The sequence below is a fragment of the Amblyraja radiata genome, chromosome 34 (genome assembly GCF_010909765.2).
Source record: "Amblyraja radiata isolate CabotCenter1 chromosome 34, sAmbRad1.1.pri, whole genome shotgun sequence".
Lineage (NCBI taxonomy): Eukaryota > Metazoa > Chordata > Chondrichthyes > Rajiformes > Rajidae > Amblyraja > Amblyraja radiata.
Window position 1 is genome coordinate 25,951,670 of NC_045989.1, and position 21,571 is coordinate 25,973,240.

Sequence of the window (21,571 nt, forward strand, 5' to 3'; positions counted from 1 at the left end):
AATCCTATTTCTCCAAAGATGCTGCGTGACCCGGTGAGTTACTCCAGCACCTTGTGTCTATCTTCACAAGTGGTGCTTTTTGCTTCCTGGTTTGCCACCTGTGAGAATTCTTTAGTTGGATTCGTTGCTTGATGGCATCACAATTGCTGGTTCAGCGGGTCTAGTGAACAGATGTGGAACCACAGATTCTGGCCCATTGTAACTGCATGTCATGTGCACTAGAATAACCAGAGCACTGGAGATATGTGCCAAGCTGTTTGACAAGACCAGGATGGAATTAAACTGACAGCATACCAGGCAAGGACACAAAGTGCTGGAGTAACTCAACGGGTCAGACAGCATCGCTGATACTATTACAACATTTAAAAAACATTTGGACAAGTACATGGATAGGATAGTTTTGGAAGGATATGGGCCAAACATATGGAGAACATGGATATGTAACGTTTCGGGTCGGGACCCTTCCTCAGACTGCATCCCACTGAAGACTTGACTGACAGATCCAGGATCTTGGCCTGATGGTGCATCAAATCAAGTCAGGATTATTGATATCATATCCTACAATGAGGTACAGGTACAATGAACATCCAGTTCACAACATTGTAGACACAGAGACAGACAAATGCACAACTACAAATTATATAGAAACTGTGCCTAAATTGTACGTAAAGTTTCTCAACGAAAGAATACTGTGTAAAATAACAAGATATTGAGGAATATAAGGGAAGCAGGAAAGAAGTTAAATAAAGAGTGAGGACGGATAAGATTCGGCAAGTAGGATTAAGGAGAATCCAGAGGCATTTTAGGTTCGAGACCCTTCTTCAGAGAGGGGAAAAGGAAGCTAGAGGTATGAAAAGGTGCAAAACAAATTGAAGCCAATACGGATGGCCAAAGAGCCCACAATGGTCCAGTGTTGGCTGTGGAGGAGGTGATAACGAGGGCATGCGACTAGTAAAACTAGCAGGATGATTAGGGTGGGGGAGAGACGGAGAGAGAGAGGAACGGAACATTAACGTGGATCAGTCTCAAGGCCCCGATGGGATCGAACCCGGGGTATTGAAGGGGAACAAATGCCCGGGCATTAACAGGGATCTCCGTATCCTCTTTAGCCACAACCAAGATGCCAGAATACTGGAATGGTGCCAGTGCTGTTCCTTTGTTTAAGAAAGGCCACAGGGCAAATCAGAATCTTACAGGTCAGTGAGACTTACGTCAGTAGGAGGGGAATTATTGGAGAAGATTCTTCGAGACAGAATTGACGTGTTTGGAGCAGCATGGATTTATTCCAGATAGTCAGCAATGATTTGTGCAGGGGAGGTCCTGTCTCATATATTTGCTTGTTTTTTTTTTAGGAGGTGATCGATGAGGCTGGGGCATTGGGCAGTTGTTTAAAGCATTTTACAAACCAGAGATGCTGAGTTTTTAGATTTCTTTAGTTGTTAGGAATACAGAGTAGAAACAGGCCCTTCGGCCCAGCGTGGCCGAACCGACCAGCGAACACCCGTATGCTAGTTCTATCCCACACACTAGGGACAATCTACAGAAGCCAATTAACCCACAAACCTGCATGTTTTGGGAATGTGGGAGTAAAAAAAGCGGAGTATCCAGAGAAAACCCACACGGTCACAGGGAGAACGTACAAACTCCGTACAGACAGCACCTGTAGTCAGGATCAAACCTGGGTCTCTGTAGCTGTAAGGCAGCAACTCTACTACTGTGCTACCCAAAGTAGTTACTCGAGCACTTTGTGTTCCTCAAGCTCCCTCATAGTTGGCTGGCACTGAAGATTAGGTCGCATGGGATCCCAGGTGACTTGGTAAACTGTATCCAAAACTGGCTTGGTCAGGGAAGGTGGAGGGGTGATTCTCCAACCTGATGTGTGACCAGTGGGTGTTGAGCAAGGAGCAGTGGAGTCCTCTGCTGTTGTAATTTATATTACTGATCTGGGTGACAGGATAGGCAGACTGATTAGTAAGTTTGCAGATGACATACACGTGAAGATGTGGGAAGCGAGGATGGTTTTCCACAGACACCGTAGCACAGGCATCAGTTGGAAATGTGGGGGGAGAAATGGCAGATGGAGTTCTAGCTGGGCAAGTGAGAGATGTTGCATTCTGAGAGGTCAAACGCAAGAGGAAAGTGTATGGTAAATGGCAGAACCTTTGGGAACATTGAGGTACAGAGGGATCTCGGGGTGCAAGACGATAGCTCCCTCAAAGTGGCTTAACAAGTGGATAGGGTTGTAAGTCAGGAAGTCAGTTTGCAGCTGTATAACATTTTGGCTAGATCATGTGTGCAGTTCTGGTCACCACATTCACTGGGATGTTGTCTGGATTGGATTGGTTCCTGGTACTCATCACTCTCTGTAAAAAACTTGCCCCGCATATCCCCTTTAAACTTTGCCCCTCTCACCTTAAAGCTGTGCCCTCCAGTCTTTGACACTCCCACCCTGGAAAAACAGGTTCTGATTGTCTACCCCAACTAGTGCTCTCGTATTTATAGATTTTTATCAATTTCTATCAGGTCTCTACTCAACCTCTGGCAATCTAGAGAAAACAATCCAGGTACATCCAACCTGTCCATTTAACTAAAACTCTAATTCAGGCAGCGTTCAGATAAACCACCTCTGCACCCTCTCTAAAGCCCGCACATCCTTCTTGTACAGGGACGACTGGAATTGCACGCTATACTCTGAATCCGCGCGGCCTAACCAAAGTCCTATAAACTCTTCTATTTTCACATTTTATGTAACTTCTACAAACACTCCCTTCTCCCCATCCCCATCCCCCTCCCCGTCCCCATCCCCCTCCCCGTCCCTTCCCCCTCCCCCTCCCCGTCCCCTCCCCGTTCCCTCCCTTTGCCCCACTTCCTGCACCCCAGTCGCTACAGTTTGCAACGATGTATCCCTCTTGTGATCGCACCTTCCCAAGCCAACGATTGGCCTATCAGAGAACCACCCTGCCTGAGGTCATCTGTTGCCCACCCTGACTTGTCCCGGTCTTTTCTTGCCTGCGGTTCCCCCTCCGGTTTCCTCCCACACTTTCAGCATGAAGAAAGGTCCTGACCTGAAACGTCACCTATCCATGTTCTCCACAGATGCTGCCTGACCCGCTGAGTTACTCCAGCATTGTGTGGAACGTCACCTATCCATGTTCTCCACAGATGCAGCCTGACCCGCTGAGTTACTCCAGCACTGTGTGAAACGTCACCTATCCATGTTCTCCACAGATGCAGCCTGACCCGCTGAGTTCTCCAGCACTCTGTGTTTACCTTTCCTATGAAGCCCTGTTCCACCTTAGCAAACATCAAAGCTTTTATACTCCAATCTACTGTCAGTAAAGGGCAACACGACATTAGTTTCCTTTCAAGTGCCTGTTTTGTCACCATGGTTGGTTACTGTAACTCATGAGTGAACACCAGATCTTAAAAGACTTTGTTTTTCACCATTTAAATTGTGTTCTATGTTTCTATTCTGGCCAAAATGAACATGCTTACGTTTTCCCACATTATCAGTTATTTATTGCCGACTTTGCTTAGCCAATCTACATCACTTCTCAGACTCTTTGCATGTACTTCATGGCTCATTTTACTGCTTAAAATGCAAAGTGAAAGTGGTCCCACCACGGATTACAGGGAAAGTTAAAGATGAGAATAAAGCAGCAGGTCTGACGGCTTGTTAGAAGTCAACAAACGATAACCAAGAAAGTTGATAAAGAGAACACAGAATACTTGAATAAATCAGTGCAGAGTCCAAGATCTTGCAGCAGGGGTGTTTACAATGAGAGAGGTCAGCAAGGCCAAAGGTGAGTCCATTGAAGACAAAGAGGGTAGAATTTGTAATAGTGAAAAGGAAAATGGTGGAAGATTCAAGCACTTTGTGTCAGTCTTCATGAAACAAAACACAAGAATGTTTCCAGAAATGCCAGGGCCCAGTGCAAGTGAAGAAATAAATTAGTGGAGTAAAAATGTTACTCCAGAAGTTAAAGAACATGAAAACTGATGAACCCCCAAGATATGTAGAAACAAAGAACTGCAGATGCTGGTTTATAGCAAAGATATACACAGAGTGGACTAACTCAGCGGGTCAGGCAGCATCTGTGGAGAACATGGATAGGTGACGTTTCACAGAGTGCTGGAGTAACTCAGCGGGTCAGGCAGCATCTATGGAGCTAAGGAAATAGGCAACGTTTTGGGCTGAAACCCGTAAGGGTTTCGGCCCGAAACGTTGCCTATTTCCAGAAGGATTTCGGCCCGAAACGTTGCATATTTCCTTAGCTCCATAGATGCTGCTGCACCATAACTCAGCGGGTCAGGCAGCATCTGTGGAGAACATGGATAGGTGACGTTTCACCGAGTGCTGGAGTAACTCAGCGGGTCAGGCAGCATCTGTGGAGAACATGGATAGGTGACGTTTCACAGAGTGCTGGAGTAACTCAGCGGGTCAGGCAGCATCTTCTCTCCAGAGATGCTGCCTGACCCGCTGAGTTACTCAAGCATTTTGTGTTACTCCAACCTCTTGTTAAATGATTGGTACTGGGTCTATTGTGTTGTTTGAAGTTGCCTCATCAGAGGCAGGAGTCCAGAACCAGGGGTCACAGTTTAAGAGTAAGGGGTAGGCCATTTAGGACTGAGATGAGGAAAAACATTTTCACCCAGAGAGTTGTGAATCTGTGGAATTCTCTGCCACAGAAGGCAGTGGAGGCCAATTCACTGGATGTTTTCAAGAGAGAGTTAGATATAGCTCTTAAGGCTAAAGGAATCAAAGGATATGGCGAGAAAGCAGGAACGGGGGAACTGATTGTGGATGATCAGCCATCATCATATTGAATGGTGGTACTGGCTGGAAGGGCCAAATGGCCTACTCCTGCACCTATTTTCTATTTTTCTATGATATCTTTGGGATATTTGCAATGCCTCCACCATGGAGACTGCTGTGTATAAATGTATCTGCCATTTCCATGTTTTTCATGATTAATTCTCCAGTCTTGCTCTCTGGGGATGCTTGCTTACCCTGGCTGCCTCTCTTTATATATCCACAGACGCTCTGACTATTTGTGTTGACATTGCTTGCCAGTTTTCTCTCATAATCAATTTTCTCTCTCCTTATTAACTTTATAGTTTCTCATCCCACTGGTTCTTGTAAAATTCTCGGTCCACTAAACCTTGTCACTCTGCATGCACGAGCCTTTCATTTCATATTCAATTTGACCGCTGCTATCCATGGATGCTGCATCTTTCTCCTGGGATAGAATGGGAAGTGAGGTATTGGGGAACGTCATCCTTCTGGAAAGGTTACTGAAAGGTCACATGCAAGTGGAAAGGTCAATGGTGGATTAGTCTTTCTTGCGACTGCAGAAGTAAGGTTACTTTACTTCATCAGTTCATGTCATAGAAGCAGAATTAAGCCATTCGGCCCATCGAGTCTATTCCACCATTCAATCATGGCTGATCTATCTTTCCCTCTCAATCCCATTCTCCTGCCTTCTTTCCGTAACCTTTGACACCCGCACTAATCAAGTACCTGTCAATCTCCACTTTAAAAACACCCAATGACTTGGCCTCCACAGCCGTCTGTGGCAATGAATTCCACAGATTCACCACCCTCTGGCTAAAGAAATCCCTCCTCATCTCCGTTCTTAAGGTACGCCCTTTTATTCTACAATTATCCAGGGAGTTGGTGAGACTACTCCAGACAATTGTATAGCTCTATAGTCTCCTTACCTGAAGGGGGTCATAGGTGAAAAGGGATTGGGTTTTCTCCGGGTGCTCCGGTTTCCTCCCACACTCCAATGACGTACATGTTTGTAGGTTAATTGGCTTCGGTAAAGATTGTATGATGTGGCTGACTGGGAAATCTTTATGCTTTAGAAAGATTTTGATAATATTCTGGGCAAATGGAACTCCGTTCAGAGAAGTGAGAAGTTGTGTTTTTTGGAAAGTAAAGCAGGACCAGAGAATAAAGAATAACTAGCAGGATATTGAGTGGTGTGAGGGAACAGAGGGATACTGAAAAGTAGCAGACAATTAGGATAGTTTCAAATGCATACGCAATGCTTTCCTTTGTTAGCTGACACATGAAATATAAAAATAGGGAGATTGTGCAGGACTTGTATATACAATAGTTTGTCCACAGCCACGTAATGTGCAATATTCTGCTCACAACATTATGGGGAATGTGATATTACACTGGAGAGGATGCAGAGAAGATTTATTAAAATATTACCAGGTCTGGGAAATTGTTGGAATGAGGAGAGATTGGATCTGTCGGTTGTTTTCTTTGGAAAGGAAGAGAATGAGGGCATAGTTAAATTTGGGGTGGAAAATGGTGATGGGTTAGATACATTAGATGGGAAGGGGGGGCTTCAAATGATGCTGCAGTGTTGGTGCAGTGATGCAGCAGGTAGAGCTGCTGCTTCACAGCGCCAGAGAACCGGGTTCGATCCCGGCCTCAGGTGCTGTCTGGGTGGAGTTTGCACGTTCTCCCTGTGACCGCGTGGGTTCCTTCAGGGTGCTCCGGTTTCCTCCAACATCCCAAAACAGTGCAGGTTTGTAGGTTATTTGGCCCCAGTGTATAGGGTGGAGGTGTGAAAGTTGGATTACATAGAACTCGTGTGAACCGGTGACCAATGGTTGGCCTGGACGCGGTGGGCTGAAGGGCCTGTTTCCATGCTGTATTTCTCAATTTAATAAAAAATCAAGGGGCATAAACTTAAAATAATTGGTAGAGGGATTCGAGGTGAGAGAAAGAACATTCCAGCAGAGGGTGAAGGGAACTTAGTGCTTGAAAAAGTGATGGAAGTGTGGCTGTAGGTCCATGATCTGCCGGGTCATGGCCCTGGACCCAGTGTTGGACAGAGGGGTTGTGGACATGATGGGTCATGGCCCTGGACCCAGTGTTGGACAGAGGGGTTGTGGACATGATGGGCCATGGCCCTGGACCCAGTGTTGGACAGAGGGGTTGTGGACATGATGGGCCATGGCCCTGGACCCAGTGTTGGACAGAGGGGTTGTGGACATGATGGGCCATGGCCCTGAACCCAGTGTTGGACAGAGGGGTTGTGGACATGATGGGTCATGGCCCTGGACCCAGTGCTGGACAGAGGGGTTGTGGACATGTTGTGGACATGATGGGCCATGGCCCTGGACCCAGTGTTGGACAGAGGGGTTGTGGACATGATGGGCCATGGCCCTGGACCCAGTGTTGGACAGAGGGGTTGTGGACATGATGGGCCCTGGACCCAGTGTTGGACAGAGGGGTTGTGGACATGATGGGCCATGGCCCTGGACCCAGTGCTGGACAGAGGGGTTGTGGACATGATGGGCCATGGCCCTGGACCCAGTGTTGGACAGAGGGGTTGTGGACATGATGGGCCATGGCCCTGGACCCAGTGTTGGACAGAGGGGTTGTGGACATGATGGGCCATGGCCCTGAACCCAGTGCTGGACAGAGGGGTTGTGGACATGAAGGGCCATGGCCCTGGACAGAGGGGTTGTGGACATGATGGGCCATGGCCCTGGACCCAGTGTTGGACAGAGGGGTTGTGGACATGATGGGCCATGGCCCTGAACCCAGTGTTGGACAGAGGGGTTGTGGACATGATGGGTCATGGCCCTGGACCCAGTGCTGGACAGTGAGGTTATAGACAATAGACAATAGTTGCAGGAGTAGGCCATTCGGCCCTTCGAGCCAGGACCGCCATTCAATGTGATCATGGCTGATCATCCACAATCAGTACCCCGTTCCTGCCTTCTCCCCATATCCCCTGACTCCGCTATTTTTAAGAGCCCTATCTAGCTCACTCTTGAAAGGTTAGGCCGGGAGCTCATTGTCGAGTGTTGTGGACATGATGGGCCGAATGGACTCCTCTTCTGTTGTAACTATTTCTGATTCGAAATTTTACTCCAGCATTAACAAACTTCCAAAATGAAAAAGAACCATTTCTTCCCTCTCTACGTTCTTTGTGTTACGTTTGGAGATACGGCGCAGAAACAGGCCCTTCGGCCCACTGAGTCTATCCCAACCATCGACCACCCGTATCTAGCTCTATCCTACACATTAGGGATCATTTACAGAAGCCAATTAACTCACAAACCTGCATGCCTTTGGAATGTGGGTGGAAACCAGAGAACCCAGAGGAAAACCACGTGGTCACGGGAAGAAGGTGCAAACTCCATACAGACAGCACCCGAGGTCGGGATCAAACCTGGGTGTGTGGCGCTGTGAGAGGCGGCAACTCTACCGCTGCACCACCTGATGGTTCCATATCAACCATCTATCCATCCTTACACCTCCCTTGCCCACGCCGGCCAAGTTACCTGCCGACGTTTGCCACATATCTCTCAGCCATGATTGAATGTCGGGGTAGTCCTGATGGACCAAATGGCCTAATTCTGTTCAGAGAATTTATGAACATGAATATTTTCTATCCATGTACCTGTCCAAATGTCCTTTAAACACTATAATAGTACCACTCATTCCACAGGCCCATCGCCCTTGTGCGTGGAAAATGTACCAGTTGCCCTCCTTTCTTTGTGCCTGCCATATCTAGGGAGTGATAGAGGTTCCCCAGTTTATTTATAGAGGTTTCTACTTCACATATCCTTTGATGAAATTGGTGAGTTGCCAAGGATAGCTTTTCAGGCAATGCTTCAGTGATCATACTGCAGTAATATCCAGCACTAACTTAATTAACTCCTCAGAGATTACTAGGTCATCCACAGATTCCACATCTCCATCTTGCTTGTTCCTCTGCTCTTGATGTCTCTGGTATCCAAACAGAGAACCAGCTTTAGTAATAAATAATTTAATATGCACTCCATCGGGCATTGAGTTATTTAATCATTAAGGAAGATCGCACAGAGCCCCTCCATTCTCATGCAGGGATTTCCATTCACAGTCATTCTTTATTATTGGTATATTATGTTTGAAATAAGAATCTGCTAGAATATGGCCTTTCAAGAAATGCACTCAAAATTTTCCATTTGAACCATACCCAGGCAAACGACAATATGCTTAAGGTTTCTAATTTTCTCTTTTGAGTTTGCAGACTTTAGGGTACCCAAATAGCAAAAGATTGCAGTGGCTTGGTCACAATGTGAAGCTATTATTCCTGACCAAAATGATAATTTCACAGGTGCATGGACTGAAATTACAAATATGTCCTTGGCTGTTCGACTTAGGACCAGATTGAATCAGCAAAACCATGAATAGCTGAGCAGCGGACAGTCATAGGGGAATAGGGAAGAAATATGATGCTTACTTTCTGATGGCTAACTGTAACGAATCATGATGAAATGTATTCTTTAATAAATTGCTAGGGATGCTCGAGGATCCAATTTTCCAGCAGGACAGACACACGGTGTTGGAGTAACTCAGTGGGTCAGGCAGCATCTGTGGAGAACATGGATAGGTGACGTTTCACAGAGTGCTGGAGTAACTCAGTGGGTCAGGCAGCATCTGTGGAGAACATGGATAGGTGACGTTTCACAGAGTGCTGGAGTAACTCAGTGGGTCAGGCAGCATCTGTGGAGGACATGGATAGGTGACGTTTCACAGAGTGCTGGAGTAACTCAGTGGGTCAGGCAGCATCTCTGGAGAACATGGATAGGTGACGTTTCACAGAGTGCTGGAGTAACTCAGTGGGTCAGGCACCATCCCTAGAGAACATGGATAGGTGACGTTTCACAGAGTGCTGGAGTAACTCAGCGGGTCAGGCAGCATCTGTGGAGAACATGGATAGGTGTGAGGATCCTTCTTCAGATCTGAAGATGCGAAGAAGGGTCCCGATCGTAAACATCACCTATTCTTTTTCTCCAGAGATGCCCCCTGACCCGCTGAGTTACTCCAGCATTGTGTGTCTTTTGCGTCTGCAGTTCCTTTACTCATTGACTGACCTTCCTTGGTGATTCAATCAAACCATATGAATTTGTTCATGAGTGTGGTATCAATTAATTTTCAGCAGTTGCTACCTCACAGCGCCAGAGACCCGGCCGGGTTCGATCCTGGCCATGGGTGCTGCCTGTATGTAGTTTGTAGATTCTCCCCATACAGGCCGGAATACCATAGCGACACCTCTAAAACGTTCAATGTCATTGTTTCATTTGCTGGCCATGTGACACGTACGTTTATTACAGGTTGACACAGCACCTTAATGTCCACAAAGGCAGCACTCACTGCCACATGGCAAAACAGAGCTTAGAATGGGAGCAAGCCGGAAATGTTTGGTGATCACCAAGGTTCATTCTAATTGATATGAACATTGTAAAAGCAGATGAGCAAAGGAGCCCCAATGAGCGGATGGAACTTCTGAAACCAAAGGGAGACCTGGTATTGTGCAAAGAAAGTAAGTAACTCCTCAACCCATATCACACCTTCCGTTCTTATCTCTGGCCTTTCTCCCAACTATCTGCCTATCGACCCCGACCCCCCCCCCCCCCTCCCTGCCTATGTTGACCTTTTACCTCCCACACTTTGTCCTGTCTCTCCCCCTTTCCAACTTTCTTCTCCCTTTCCACAATTAGTCTGAAGGGTTTCAACCCGAAACGTCACTTATCCATGTTCTCCAGAGATGCTGCCTGACTTGCTGAGTTACTCCAGCACTCTGTCCCTTTGTGTATTAACCAGCATCTGCAGTTCTTTGTTTCTATAAAGTAAGTTAAGACCTATTGATAATATGATTGTATTTTACATTCACTTTGACTGAGACTGCAGCAAGCAAGAATTTCATTGTCCTATCTGGGACACATGACAATAAAACTCTCTTGACTCTTGACTTGAAAGAAGAATGGCTCTATAAGTATTTTAAACTTAAATAAGCTTTTTGACAAAGTAACATGTGCTGTGGATAAAGAGAATGCAGTGAATGTAGCAGACTTGTAAAGCAACTGATGAGGCACATGAAAGGTCATTGAGAACACGGAATGTTTTTGGCGTAGGAGGTAACAGCAAGGATGTGGGAAGATAAATGGCCTTTTTCTGGTTGGCTTGATATAATGACTGGTCCTACAGGGATCTAAGAACTCTGCTAAAATATTGTCAATAATAGCTCCAATATTTTCCATGTGGCCTGTAGTCTCCACTTGTCATATGTTCACACATTCTAGGAGCAGAATTAGGCCATTCGGCCCATTCAATCTACTCCACCATTCAATCATGGCTAATCCATATTTCTCTCTCAACCCCATTCTCCTGCCTTCTCCCCATAGCCTCTGACACGCGTACTAATATAGAACCACTCAATCAATCTCTGTGTTAAAGATATCCATTGACTTGGCCTCCACAGCCGTCTGTGGCAAAGAATTCCACAGAATCACCACCATGCCATTTTGAATAAAGGAGTTATATTTGCTATTTTTAATGTAATGGAAAATTAAAAGCAAGACAGAGTTATGTTATCGGCCAATTCCTTTGAGACCTTTGGGTAGAGTCTATTGGGATCCTGAGGCTTCTCAACCTGCAGTTCCAACCGTTATGCTGTAACTTTTTACTGGCCTTTGTGATTTTCCTTTCTACTGCTCTTCCTTCCAGAATGTTACATGGATAAAAATATCAAAGGCAAGGGTGACCCAGACTTAGGTAGGAAAAGATTTAACATTTTAACCCTATAGATTTTCATGAGTCAAGTAGGAAGAAAAGGTAGATACAGATGGAAAAGGTACAGAATAGATTTACATGGATGTTGCCAGGTCTCAAGGGCCTGGGCTACAGGGAGAGGTATAGCAGGCTAAGACTTTATTCCTTTGAGCGCAGGAGGATGAGGGGTGATCACATAGAGGTGTGGAAGGTCATGAGAGGGATAGGCTAAATGCAGAGTTTTTTTAACCAAGATTAAGGAAATCGAGAACCAGAGGACATAGGTTTAAGGTAAGGGGGTAAAGATTTAATAGGAACCTGAGGAGCAACCTTTTTACACAAAGGGTGGTGGGTGTATAGAATGAGCTGGCGGAGAATATAGCTGAGGCAGGAACTATCACAACATTTAATAGAGTCCCGCTGAGTTACTCCAGCATTTTGTGTTTATCTTCGGTGTAAACCAGCACCTGCAGTTCCTTCCTACACATTCTCTCTTTCATTTTCCTGAAATTATATAAATTGCTCCCAATGTACATGGATTGTCAATGTCCACAGTCCACTCGATAGCCCAACCTGGATCCCAATGTCCAGTTACACTCAGTCTTAATTATGTCTCATAATTCAAGGAAATCTTCTTTCAAAATGTCTGCATCAGCAAATTAGATTGGAACAAGCAAAGAGTGAAATGTGAGATCAGGGCTTGTTTTATGGGGCCATGGGGAATGATCTAGTGTAATGGGGATTTGATGGTGTGGGTGGATGATACAAGCCAGTGGCACTCTGGCATTTCACCCACACATTCCACCACAGACCATTTATATAGAAATCATCTTTCAGACCAACCCAGTCTAACCCAAGCAGCAACGTCTGAAGACGACTTTGGATCAAATATTGTTCATTATCAGAATAGGTCATCTACACTAAACAGGAATTAACAATTGAATATGAAGCATATTCACAAAAACGGCTGGTAATCTGCTCCATACTGAGAGCACTTGACCAGTGCAGTCCTTCTGAATATAGAAACATAGAAATTAGGTGCAGGAGTAGGCCATTCGGCCCTTCGAGCCTGCACCGCCATTCAATATGATCATGGCTGATCCATATGCCCAAATTCCCCACAAGAATAACATTTCTGCTATCAGCATGATCACAATCACGGGCCCAATGTCCAGGCTCCTTTACTCCAGAGATTTACGAGGATGTTGCCCGGACTCGAAGGTCTGAGCTACAGGGAGAGGTCGAGTAGGCTGGGACTCTATTCCTTGGAGCGCAAGAGGATGAGGGGTGATCTTTTTGATGTGTATAAGATCATGAGATAAATAGATCGGGTAGATGCACAGAGCCTCTTGCCCAGAGTAGGAATCGAGGACCAGAGAACATGGGTTTAAGGCGAAGGGGAAAAGATTTCATAGGAATCTGAGTGGTAACTTTTTCATACAAAGGATGGTGGGTGGATCGAACAAGCTGACAGAGGAGGTCGTTGAGGCAGGGACTATCCCAGCGTTTAGGAAGCAGTTAGACAGGTACATGCATAGTTAGACAGGTTTGGAGGGATATGGACCAAACGCGGGCAAGAGGGACTAGTGTAGATGGGGCATGTTCCACGCTGTTTCACTCTATAACTCTATGAGATGCTGCCTGTCCCACGGAGTTACTTTTTTTGTGTCTGTCTCTGGTGTAAACCAGCATCTGCAGTTCCTTCCGACACATTTAAAATGTACATTGAGAATCAGACAGGGGCACTCTTAAAAATGCAGATTTGTGCGGGAATATTTCTGATATTGAATGTTTCGTGGTTTTCATGGTCATCTGGTCTTTTTCAAATACAGAAATCTGGTATTTTGTTTTAAGTTTCAAATGGTTTAAGTGAACACATGAAGAATCGTGTCGGACACGGGGTGGGCGTGAACAATGATGATTAACGAGACATATCAAACCAATAGCTAATGCCTGTTAAATGTGTCCTTGTGATATGCATGTTTATATGCGATACCACATGCTATTGGCCGCCCTGGATAAAGATGCCGCCGGTGTGTTTAAACGCGAGCCACGGAGCTGGTAGACAAACTGTTGCCCAAAGATACTCGAGCTCTCTGTGATCTTTGCTGCCGCCTCCAACGCCGCGGACCTGGCGTGGCTCTCTCTGTCTCGCTGATTCACGGCGTAAATAAAGCAAGGCAGCGATCTAGACACAACAGTTGTGCTCTAGAGAAAACCCCCGCGACTGTCTGCACTCCCGAGGTGTAGGGCTTTGGGAGATGTAGGACTCGTAACACGAGGCGCCAACTGGTTTCACATCGATCAGTGACAATGAAACGACCGGCCACATACATCCGCTTGTGAAGCAGTAACGTCCCCTCTTGTCGAGGCCGGGCCGATTCTAAAACACGTTCTCTCTTCTGCGGTAAACAGCCTGGGATGTGGCAGCCACTGAGATCTCACAACTGGCTGTAGCCGGGCCGCGGCGCAATATCCAAGGCTTCCGTGCTTGGACGGGAATGACACAAATAACCTCTCAACTCAGGGGGACTGAGGGGCGTTCAACATAAACATCGCCAGATCCATTCAGAATAGCGCCGAGGACTTAGCTGGTAGAGCGAGGGCAGGGTGTGATGGAAATGAGGTGCTTGAAAGGGGTATTTGCGAGGAAATAATCCAAGATACTAACGCGGTCTCTTCGATCTAGACCAGCACATACTAACGCAGTGAACGTGTTACAGGGTGACTGTGATTATGCTAACTAGACAGGCAGAGAGATAGCGACAAAGGGCTTGTCTTTGAGGGGATTGGAGCAGTTTACATTAACATAAGCATTGTGGGGCAGCGCGGCCACTTTTGTGACCCATCCTCCCCGCCAGCCTCAGATCCACACAGAGCCTTTTCTTCAAATCAGAATGAGAACTAGAGTATTGCGGAATTCTGCGCTGTGAGTGGCTGTGGCCAGTTTTAAACGCGGCATCCTCCCCTCCGGCAGCTCAATATTCCCCTCGTTGACATGTTTGTGTCGAAAGCTCTTGCCTTTTCTATCAAATTACTAGGCACCCTGAGCGTTTGACTCATGGTTTCTATCGCGCAATTTTGGGGATCTGTCAGTGCGTAGAATTATGATTGTGTTAATATAATTATGCATCAGGGTTCCGCTACAAAGGCTTGCCGCTAAAACACGATGACTGCTTCTTCATTGAGTAACATTCGGTGAAACGGGAATTCAAACCAGGTATGTCTGACAGTGAAGACAGACACAGAGTGCTGGAGTAACTCAGCGGGTCAGGCAGCATCTGTGGAGAACATGGATAGGTGACGTTTCACAGAGTGCTGGAGTAACTCAGCGGGTCAGGCAGCATCTGTGGAGAACATGGATAGGTGACGTTTCACAGAGTGCTGGAGTAACTCAGCGGGTCAGGCAGCATCTGTGGAGAACATGGATAGGTGACGTTTCGGGTGGAGACCCTTCAGATTGAGAGTCGGGGGAGAGGGAAACGAGAGATATAGACGGTGATTTAGAACACAATTGAATGAAAGATATGCAAATGATGTAACGATGATGAAGGGAAGGCGGAGCCCACAATGGTCCAGTTGACACTAAGAGCTGTGTTCTCTGGTGTTGGAGTGTGGCCGGTTTCTTTCCCGCCTGTGGTTACTTCATTGATAAACCACCCGTAATCTCAGTGGTTATCACATTTACAGATAACAGGAGCGCAAAGAACAGGCTGAGATTTAGATGTGTTTACCTGCGCCCTTCATCAGCGTTTGATTGATTTTATTTGATACCAAGTGTCACTATAGCCTGGTGCCTCTTGGGCACGAGGGCTCGACCTTTCACTAGCAAGCAACAAACAAGAATATTAACCTCGCCGTGACTCTTCGCCAACTGGCTCTGAAGTGGGATGACAGCATCCGAGTGATGTTAGCGGTAACATTGTAATATTAGTGTGTGTAACTAAATAGTCGAGTCTGTCATAGTTCTGTCCCATTGTTCACGAATCTTATCGGCACGGCGCAGTGGAATGTACAAAAAACACCGCAAAGTTCCACACCAACACAAACTGTATCCCATTGTCGCCAGTGTGTGGGGGGAAGGAGATTTGAATTGGAATGAGCCAACACGCTGAGTTACCGCTGACGTAACTGCCACTGGATTGACTTTAAAATATAAGGCGACATTCTCTTCAATAATTGACCATTATGGTGTTTTTTTTAATGCATTTTATTTCTTTGATGGTTTAGCAGCCCCAGTTGTCGAATCACTAAAGATCGCCACCTCTCCGCCACTAGAAAAGCGCAGCTCCATCGCAGAACGCAATAACAAATGTAACAAAGACATGTTTTCGCCCGGGATTCGGGGGCGAGGGGGCTGGCTGCCTGTTGGAGCCACGGACATGAGTTTGGCGGGGAAGAAATATATCCTGCCTTCCAATTAGCATCGTTCAAGTTTCTCAAAAAGAAATACATTCAGAGCAATAAATCAGTCATTAAATAATCGCAAAACGCCCAGTAAAATGATAAGACCCATTGTTCGCCTGTGCCTAGAGACCATCCATCGCATGATATGTGACTGGTTCATTAATGTCAACGTTAATTTGTCTGCACCCCGGTTGGGACGGGCTGCTCTTCAATCGACTAACTGGCAGAGCAGAGATCACACTGATAGCATGTTACCATGCTTGGATGTTGAGCTATCGTTACATACACTGGGGACGAGAGACATTTATTGCCCTCGCAGTTTACGATGAGACTGGTTTGTGATTTCTTAATGCGAATATCCTGATCACTGCTGAAAGTGGATCTAGATTCGGGGAGAAAGGCTCGATTCTTGGTGCCGAATCCTTTCAGATTGTGTGTGTTTTTTAAAGTATATTCCCAGCGACTGCATGAAAATAAACGAGCCCATGCTGCAGGTCGCATAGTTTCATTGTTCTCGAGTAGTAGATGGGAGCAAGGAGGAGGGGGTGGTAGTAGCGAGAGTGAAGGAGGGTCCCGTCCACCCGCCGCTGCCTCCTCCCTCGCCGCCCCGGGCCAATGAGGCGGCGAGCAGATAACCTCTGGCCGTCGACCTTGCCGTGTGTGCCTGATGTCATGGGGCCGCACTGCTCGGCAGCGTTGCCGGGGCTCGGGCTGCAGCGAGGCGCGGTGAGACGGTGCTGAAAACGGGCGAGCCGGCCGGCCCCTGCACACACACACACACACACACACGGAGAGGGAGGGAGGGAGGGAGGCAGGCAGCCGGGCGGAGCCGAGCGGCGCTGCCGGGGAAGAGGAGGGAGCTTCTGCTAAAAATTTGCACAAAGAAAAGCCCGGCCGCCTCCACAAACCGGCTGCGGGTCCCCAACCGCGCTGCGATCGCTGTCTGCCCGCACTCCCTCCCGGCTCCTCCTCCTCCTCCCCGCTCGCCCCGCCGAGCCACAACACAAAGGAAGTGGGAGGGGAGCGGCGGCCGCGGCTCCCGGCGACACACCGGGACCCAGGAGCCGGCCACGGCTCGGCCTCGCTGCCGGCTCTGCCCCCATCGCACTCCAGCTTCTGCTCCGTCTCTCTCCTTGCCTCCCCCCCCCCTCCTCCTCCTCCTCCACTACCACCACCACCCCCCCCCCCCCCCCTTCTCTTTCTCCCCCTCTACACACTCCCCTCCCGTTTGCTTTTGTCTGATTCCTTCCTGCTTTCTCTCGGGCTCAGCCTCTCTCTCTCTCCCTCCCTCTCCCCCCTTTAATAAAAGATGCCGAGTTCGCTTTTCGCCGACATGGAGCGGAACCCCAACAACAACAACAACAACGGCGGAGAGACGCTAGATGACCAGAGAGCGCTGCAGATCGCCCTCGACCAGCTCTCGCTGCTGGGGCTGGATAACGACGAGAGCTCCATTTACGACAACGAGCCGAGGAAGAAGAGCGTCAACATGACCGAGTGTGTGCCGGTGCCGAGCTCGGAGCACGTCGCCGAGATCGTGGGCCGACAAGGTGAGGATTAAGCCGCGTCCCGCTTCTCGCCTGGGCTGGACTCACAATGTTGCAGCTTGGCGCTGGCGACGGACACATTGTGTCTTTATGCTGCGCGCGTGCAACAGTGTAGCTTTGTGTTGCATCGATACAGTCTATCAGTCCTGTGTCTAAATGTATCCGCACCCTGTGACAATGTATCTATTTACTCCGCATCTTCCAGCTTGCATCCCTGTTAGCTGCCTGTTCTATACTGTACCACCAGGCATTGTCTTCTGCAAAACCATTTCATGCTGCATTCGCCGCAAAAACCTTGCAGGCGGGAGGGTGCGAGTCCTTTCTCTCGTGTCTTGCATGTAGTCCGTGCGTCTTTGCATTCGGGTGGGTGATGGGGGTGGGGAGAGACACACGCGTTGCGAGTTCTGGACTCTAGAGCGAGAGAGATGTTTGTAGCGGAATTCTCGCACGGTGATTTCGGACTGTTGGCTCCAGCTCTCTCCCCCACCCCCTTTCCTGGAGTAAGTGATGACAAAGAGGAGTGTACACATGCGAGGCGCTGTGCGAGTGATGCGAGTCAGGCCGAGTTGTGCCAGGGTCGGCTCGGGGTTTGTCTCATTCTCTGCATTTGTGACTAAACGATGAGATTTGTTTTGTTTTGTTTTATTTCTCCAAAGGTTGCAAAATAAAAGCGTTGCGGGCGAAGACCAACACGTACATCAAGACGCCGGTGCGGGGGGAGGAGCCGGTGTTTGTAGTGACCGGTCGCAAGGAGGATGTGGCGATGGCGCGGCGGGAAATCATCTCTGCCGCCGAGCATTTCTCAATGATCCGCGCGTCCCGCAACAAGAACACGGCGCTGAACGGCGCGGCTCCCGGCCCGCCCAACCTGCCCGGACAGACCACCATCCAGGTGCGGGTACCCTACCGGGTGGTGGGGCTAGTCGTGGGGCCGAAGGGCGCCACCATCAAGCGCATCCAGCAGCAGACCCACACCTACATCGTCACCCCCAGCCGCGACAAGGAGCCCGTGTTCGAGGTGACGGGCATGCCCGAGAATGTGGACCGCGCCCGGGAAGAGATCGAGGCTCACATCGCCATGAGGACGGGCGGCCTGATCGAGCTGACGGATGACAACGACTTCCACGCCAACGGCACGGACGTGGGCTTCGAGCTGAACGGAGCGGGCGGCCTGTGGAGCAAGCCCACCCCCGGCCGCAAACCCTTCTGTAACTACCGCCACGACAGCGCCAGCTCGCTGGGCAGCGCCTCCACCGACTCCTACTTCGGCACGACCCGCCTGGCCGACTACAGCCCACCCGCCGCGCACTTCAGCGCCAACGGCGGCCCCGCCAACGGCTTCTCGTACGGGGGCGACGCGCTGCCCGCCGACGGCGAGCGGGACCTGGGCTTCGAGTCGCCCAGCTTTGACCCCGCGCCCGCCCCGCCGGCCTCTGCCCTTCTGTGGTCACAGTACGAGCGGCCCGGCCCGCCCCCCGCCCCGACTAACGGCGTCTACCCGCCCGCCAACGCCAACGGCGGCCCCGCCAGCCAGCAGCAACGGCGAGCCGGCCCTCCCCGCCTCTCCCCCCCGCCACCTCCTCCCCCTCCACCCCCTCTCCAGCCCGGCGCCGGCCACGACCACCACCCACTGGCCCGCCGGGTCCGCAGCGACCCTCTGTGTGGGGTTGGCTCGCCGCTCGGCCTGGCGCCTTTCCCGGGCAGCGGGGTGGGGGTGGGGGCCCATCTCCCGGCCGGGCCACTGACCGAGGCCGGCGGCTCCCGTTCCTCGTCCTCGTCCTCATCCTCGTCGTCCTCGTCGTCGTGTAGCATGCGGAGGAAGGGCAGCCGCGACTGCCTGATGTGTCTGGAGAGCGAGGTGATCGCCGCCCTCGTCCCGTGTGGACACAACCTGTTCTGCATGGACTGTGCGACCCGCATCTGTGAGAAGCTGCAGCCCGAGTGTCCAGTCTGCCGCAAGGCCGTCACTCAGGCCATACGTATATTTTCTTAAAAGGCGAACAAACAAACAAACAAACTCCTTTGAAATACCGCATCCTGAAAAGTTAGCAAAAAAAAAACCGACATCATCAAACATATCGCGTTTATTATGTGAAATCCGCAGGTTTATGAGAATTCTAAAGCAGAATTGCATTACAGATTGAAGTATTTTATTCTTTTTTGACTTGAAAAATTATATTTCGTATGGCAGATGTTTACAAGTATTTTAATTTAATTTCAGTGAAACTTTTTTGTAGCTGGGTTAAATAAACGTTTTTTATTTTCGGATGGCCTTTTAACTAGGGCGCCACGAACACTATGGTTTTGTTAGTGCTCACACAACACTGTTGCCTGACTGAGACCGCGCCGAGCAGTTTTCGGGTGGGAAGGAGGGGAGGGGGGGATCAGCAAAAAAAAAAGTGAAAGAGGCTTTTAAAGAAACAAAAAAACCGCCACCCAGCATATTTTCTAGTCATTGATATAAAACATATTTTATTCTATATTATTACGAAATGAAATTATAAAAGTAGCAAGAATCAATGAAAGTAAACAGTTAAGCTTTCTAACATTTATATAAGTAGAATCAAGTGAAAATTTACAGATTCTGTTGCACCACTATAGTTTTTAGTATTTCTATTTTAATACATTTGTTTACCACTCGTTTATGTATATGTAGGTGAAGTTACTTGATCGTAAATGTACTTTATTGAGCAAAGTTTAAAAACGAAATATATTTTATTTTATGATAAAGGGCCTTTAACCTCATGGTCAAATACTAATATTATATTTGCTGAGACAAGAATTGAAATTGTATCAAGAGTTTTATTTTTCTGACATTTAAAGTTCTACATAATAAAGGTAAAACTTAAGTAATGGTGCTACTTCATGTTTTTTTAAGTATTTCTATATAAATAAAATTGGTACATGGAATCAATAATTCTCGAAGCATCTGTTGGTCTTAATATACTACATACACTTGTGAGCCAAGTGCCATTGAGAAAGCAACACAACCTCTTTTAAGTAAGAAATTTGTGAATGGGTTAATGCTATGACAACGTGAGATGATATTTGCATCAGTACAAAGTATCTGATTATGTATGCTCACTATAGATCTATTTAAGAAACTGTATTATAGTTGTGCTAAGAAAATGTGAATACAATAGTGTACTACAGATGCATTAATAGTTGCTGCATGTGCTGTTTGGCTTGTAGTTCAGACCGTTAATTTGCAATAAATGCCAATTGAATTATTTTTAAACGATTGTGGATTTTTCAAAGTAATCGGCTTGAGGAGTTACCATTAACATTTTCCCCCCTCTTTAACCCTTGTTCATTCGTAACAGCTCTGTGAATGATGGTCCCCATGTTAATGCGAGTGCTTGGTGTGACTCTGAAATGGCTTTGGGTGTGTGGGTACCCGCTCATCACAGACGTACGGGCCAGCTGTCGGGACAATAATGGACCGTGGCAGTCTTGGCCTTATGTAGCTTCTGATTTAATGAATTGGAAACGTTTCCTTTTCACTAGCCTTGCATGACCTATGTCTTCTGTTACAGTGAAATTTTTCAGTTGGACCCTTTCCAGATACCATGAAGCTGCAGCTGCTTTTGTGAAGCCAAGTGCTATTAGGTGTGGTTTGAGTTGGAGGCTCAGACGGGAAAAGTTTCTGAAACAGTTATGCAGATGTTCTTTGGGGGAGAACTTTTAAAACAAAACACTTTTTTACTGTCGACTGAACTGACAAGAACAGGATTGTGCCACATGTGCAGATCTTTCTCGATTTCAATGTGCTGACAGCAGGTAAGGGACAGATGACTGCAGTGGGGAACTACCCGCTTAGCTTTCAAGGGGAGGGGGGGGAGCAGTGGGATTGTGTACTGAGTCCATATTAACTGTGTTTTCATGCACTTCGCGGTTTGCTGGTTCTGTGAAACTGGATCCATGAACTAACATCAACGATGTAATGGATAACATATTAATTTACAACAGATGGAGAAAATCCAAATTATTACATTTGCTTCACAAACCTTAAAAACTGGAATTAAAGGGTTTTGGGTTTGCTCAT

The 21,571-nt window shown here is 47.8% G+C and overlaps 2 protein-coding genes across 4 annotated transcripts in view; both read left to right on the forward strand.

The window, feature by feature from the left end:
* The window catches only part of efl1 (elongation factor like GTPase 1), a 237,538-nt gene that overhangs the window by 209,047 nt on the left and 6,920 nt on the right, over positions 1-21,571 (forward strand). The window contains exon 21 of one of the 2 annotated variants that reach the window (XM_033050219.1): positions 10,135-10,215. The exons of the other annotated variant lie outside the window; for it this stretch is intronic. Coding sequence (XP_032906110.1) covers positions 10,135-10,139 — 5 coding nt within the window. The 3' untranslated portion in view covers positions 10,140-10,215. Of the gene's footprint in view, positions 1-10,134; positions 10,216-21,571 lie in introns of those variants that run through there. 2 annotated transcript variants of the gene reach the window in all.
* On the forward strand, positions 15,867-20,764 carry mex3b (mex-3 RNA binding family member B). 2 transcript variants are annotated; one of them, XM_033050220.1, is made up of 3 exons: positions 15,867-16,705; positions 17,289-17,529; positions 18,183-20,764. In XM_033050220.1, exons 1-3 carry the CDS (start codon positions 16,595-16,597, stop codon positions 19,517-19,519), a joined length of 1,689 nt encoding a protein of 562 aa, XP_032906111.1. In that variant the 5' UTR covers positions 15,867-16,594; the 3' UTR covers positions 19,520-20,764. The 2 variants fall into 2 exon arrangements, with proteins under 2 accessions (XP_032906111.1, XP_032906113.1); XM_033050222.1 differs by lacking the exon at positions 15,867-16,705 and having other exon boundaries at positions 16,820-17,529.

Bases quoted from the DNA above. Each gene is read 5' to 3' on its own strand.
- mex3b (XM_033050220.1), top strand. From the start codon at position 16,595: ATGAGGCGGCGAGCAGATAACCTCTGGCCGTCGACCTTGCCGTGTGTG. The intron at 16,706-17,288 runs GTGAGACGGTGC...CTTTAATAAAAG, and splicing joins TCGGGCTGCAGCGAGGCGCG to ATGCCGAGTTCGCTTTTCGC. The intron at 17,530-18,182 runs GTGAGGATTAAG...ATTTCTCCAAAG, and splicing joins CGAGATCGTGGGCCGACAAG to GTTGCAAAATAAAAGCGTTG.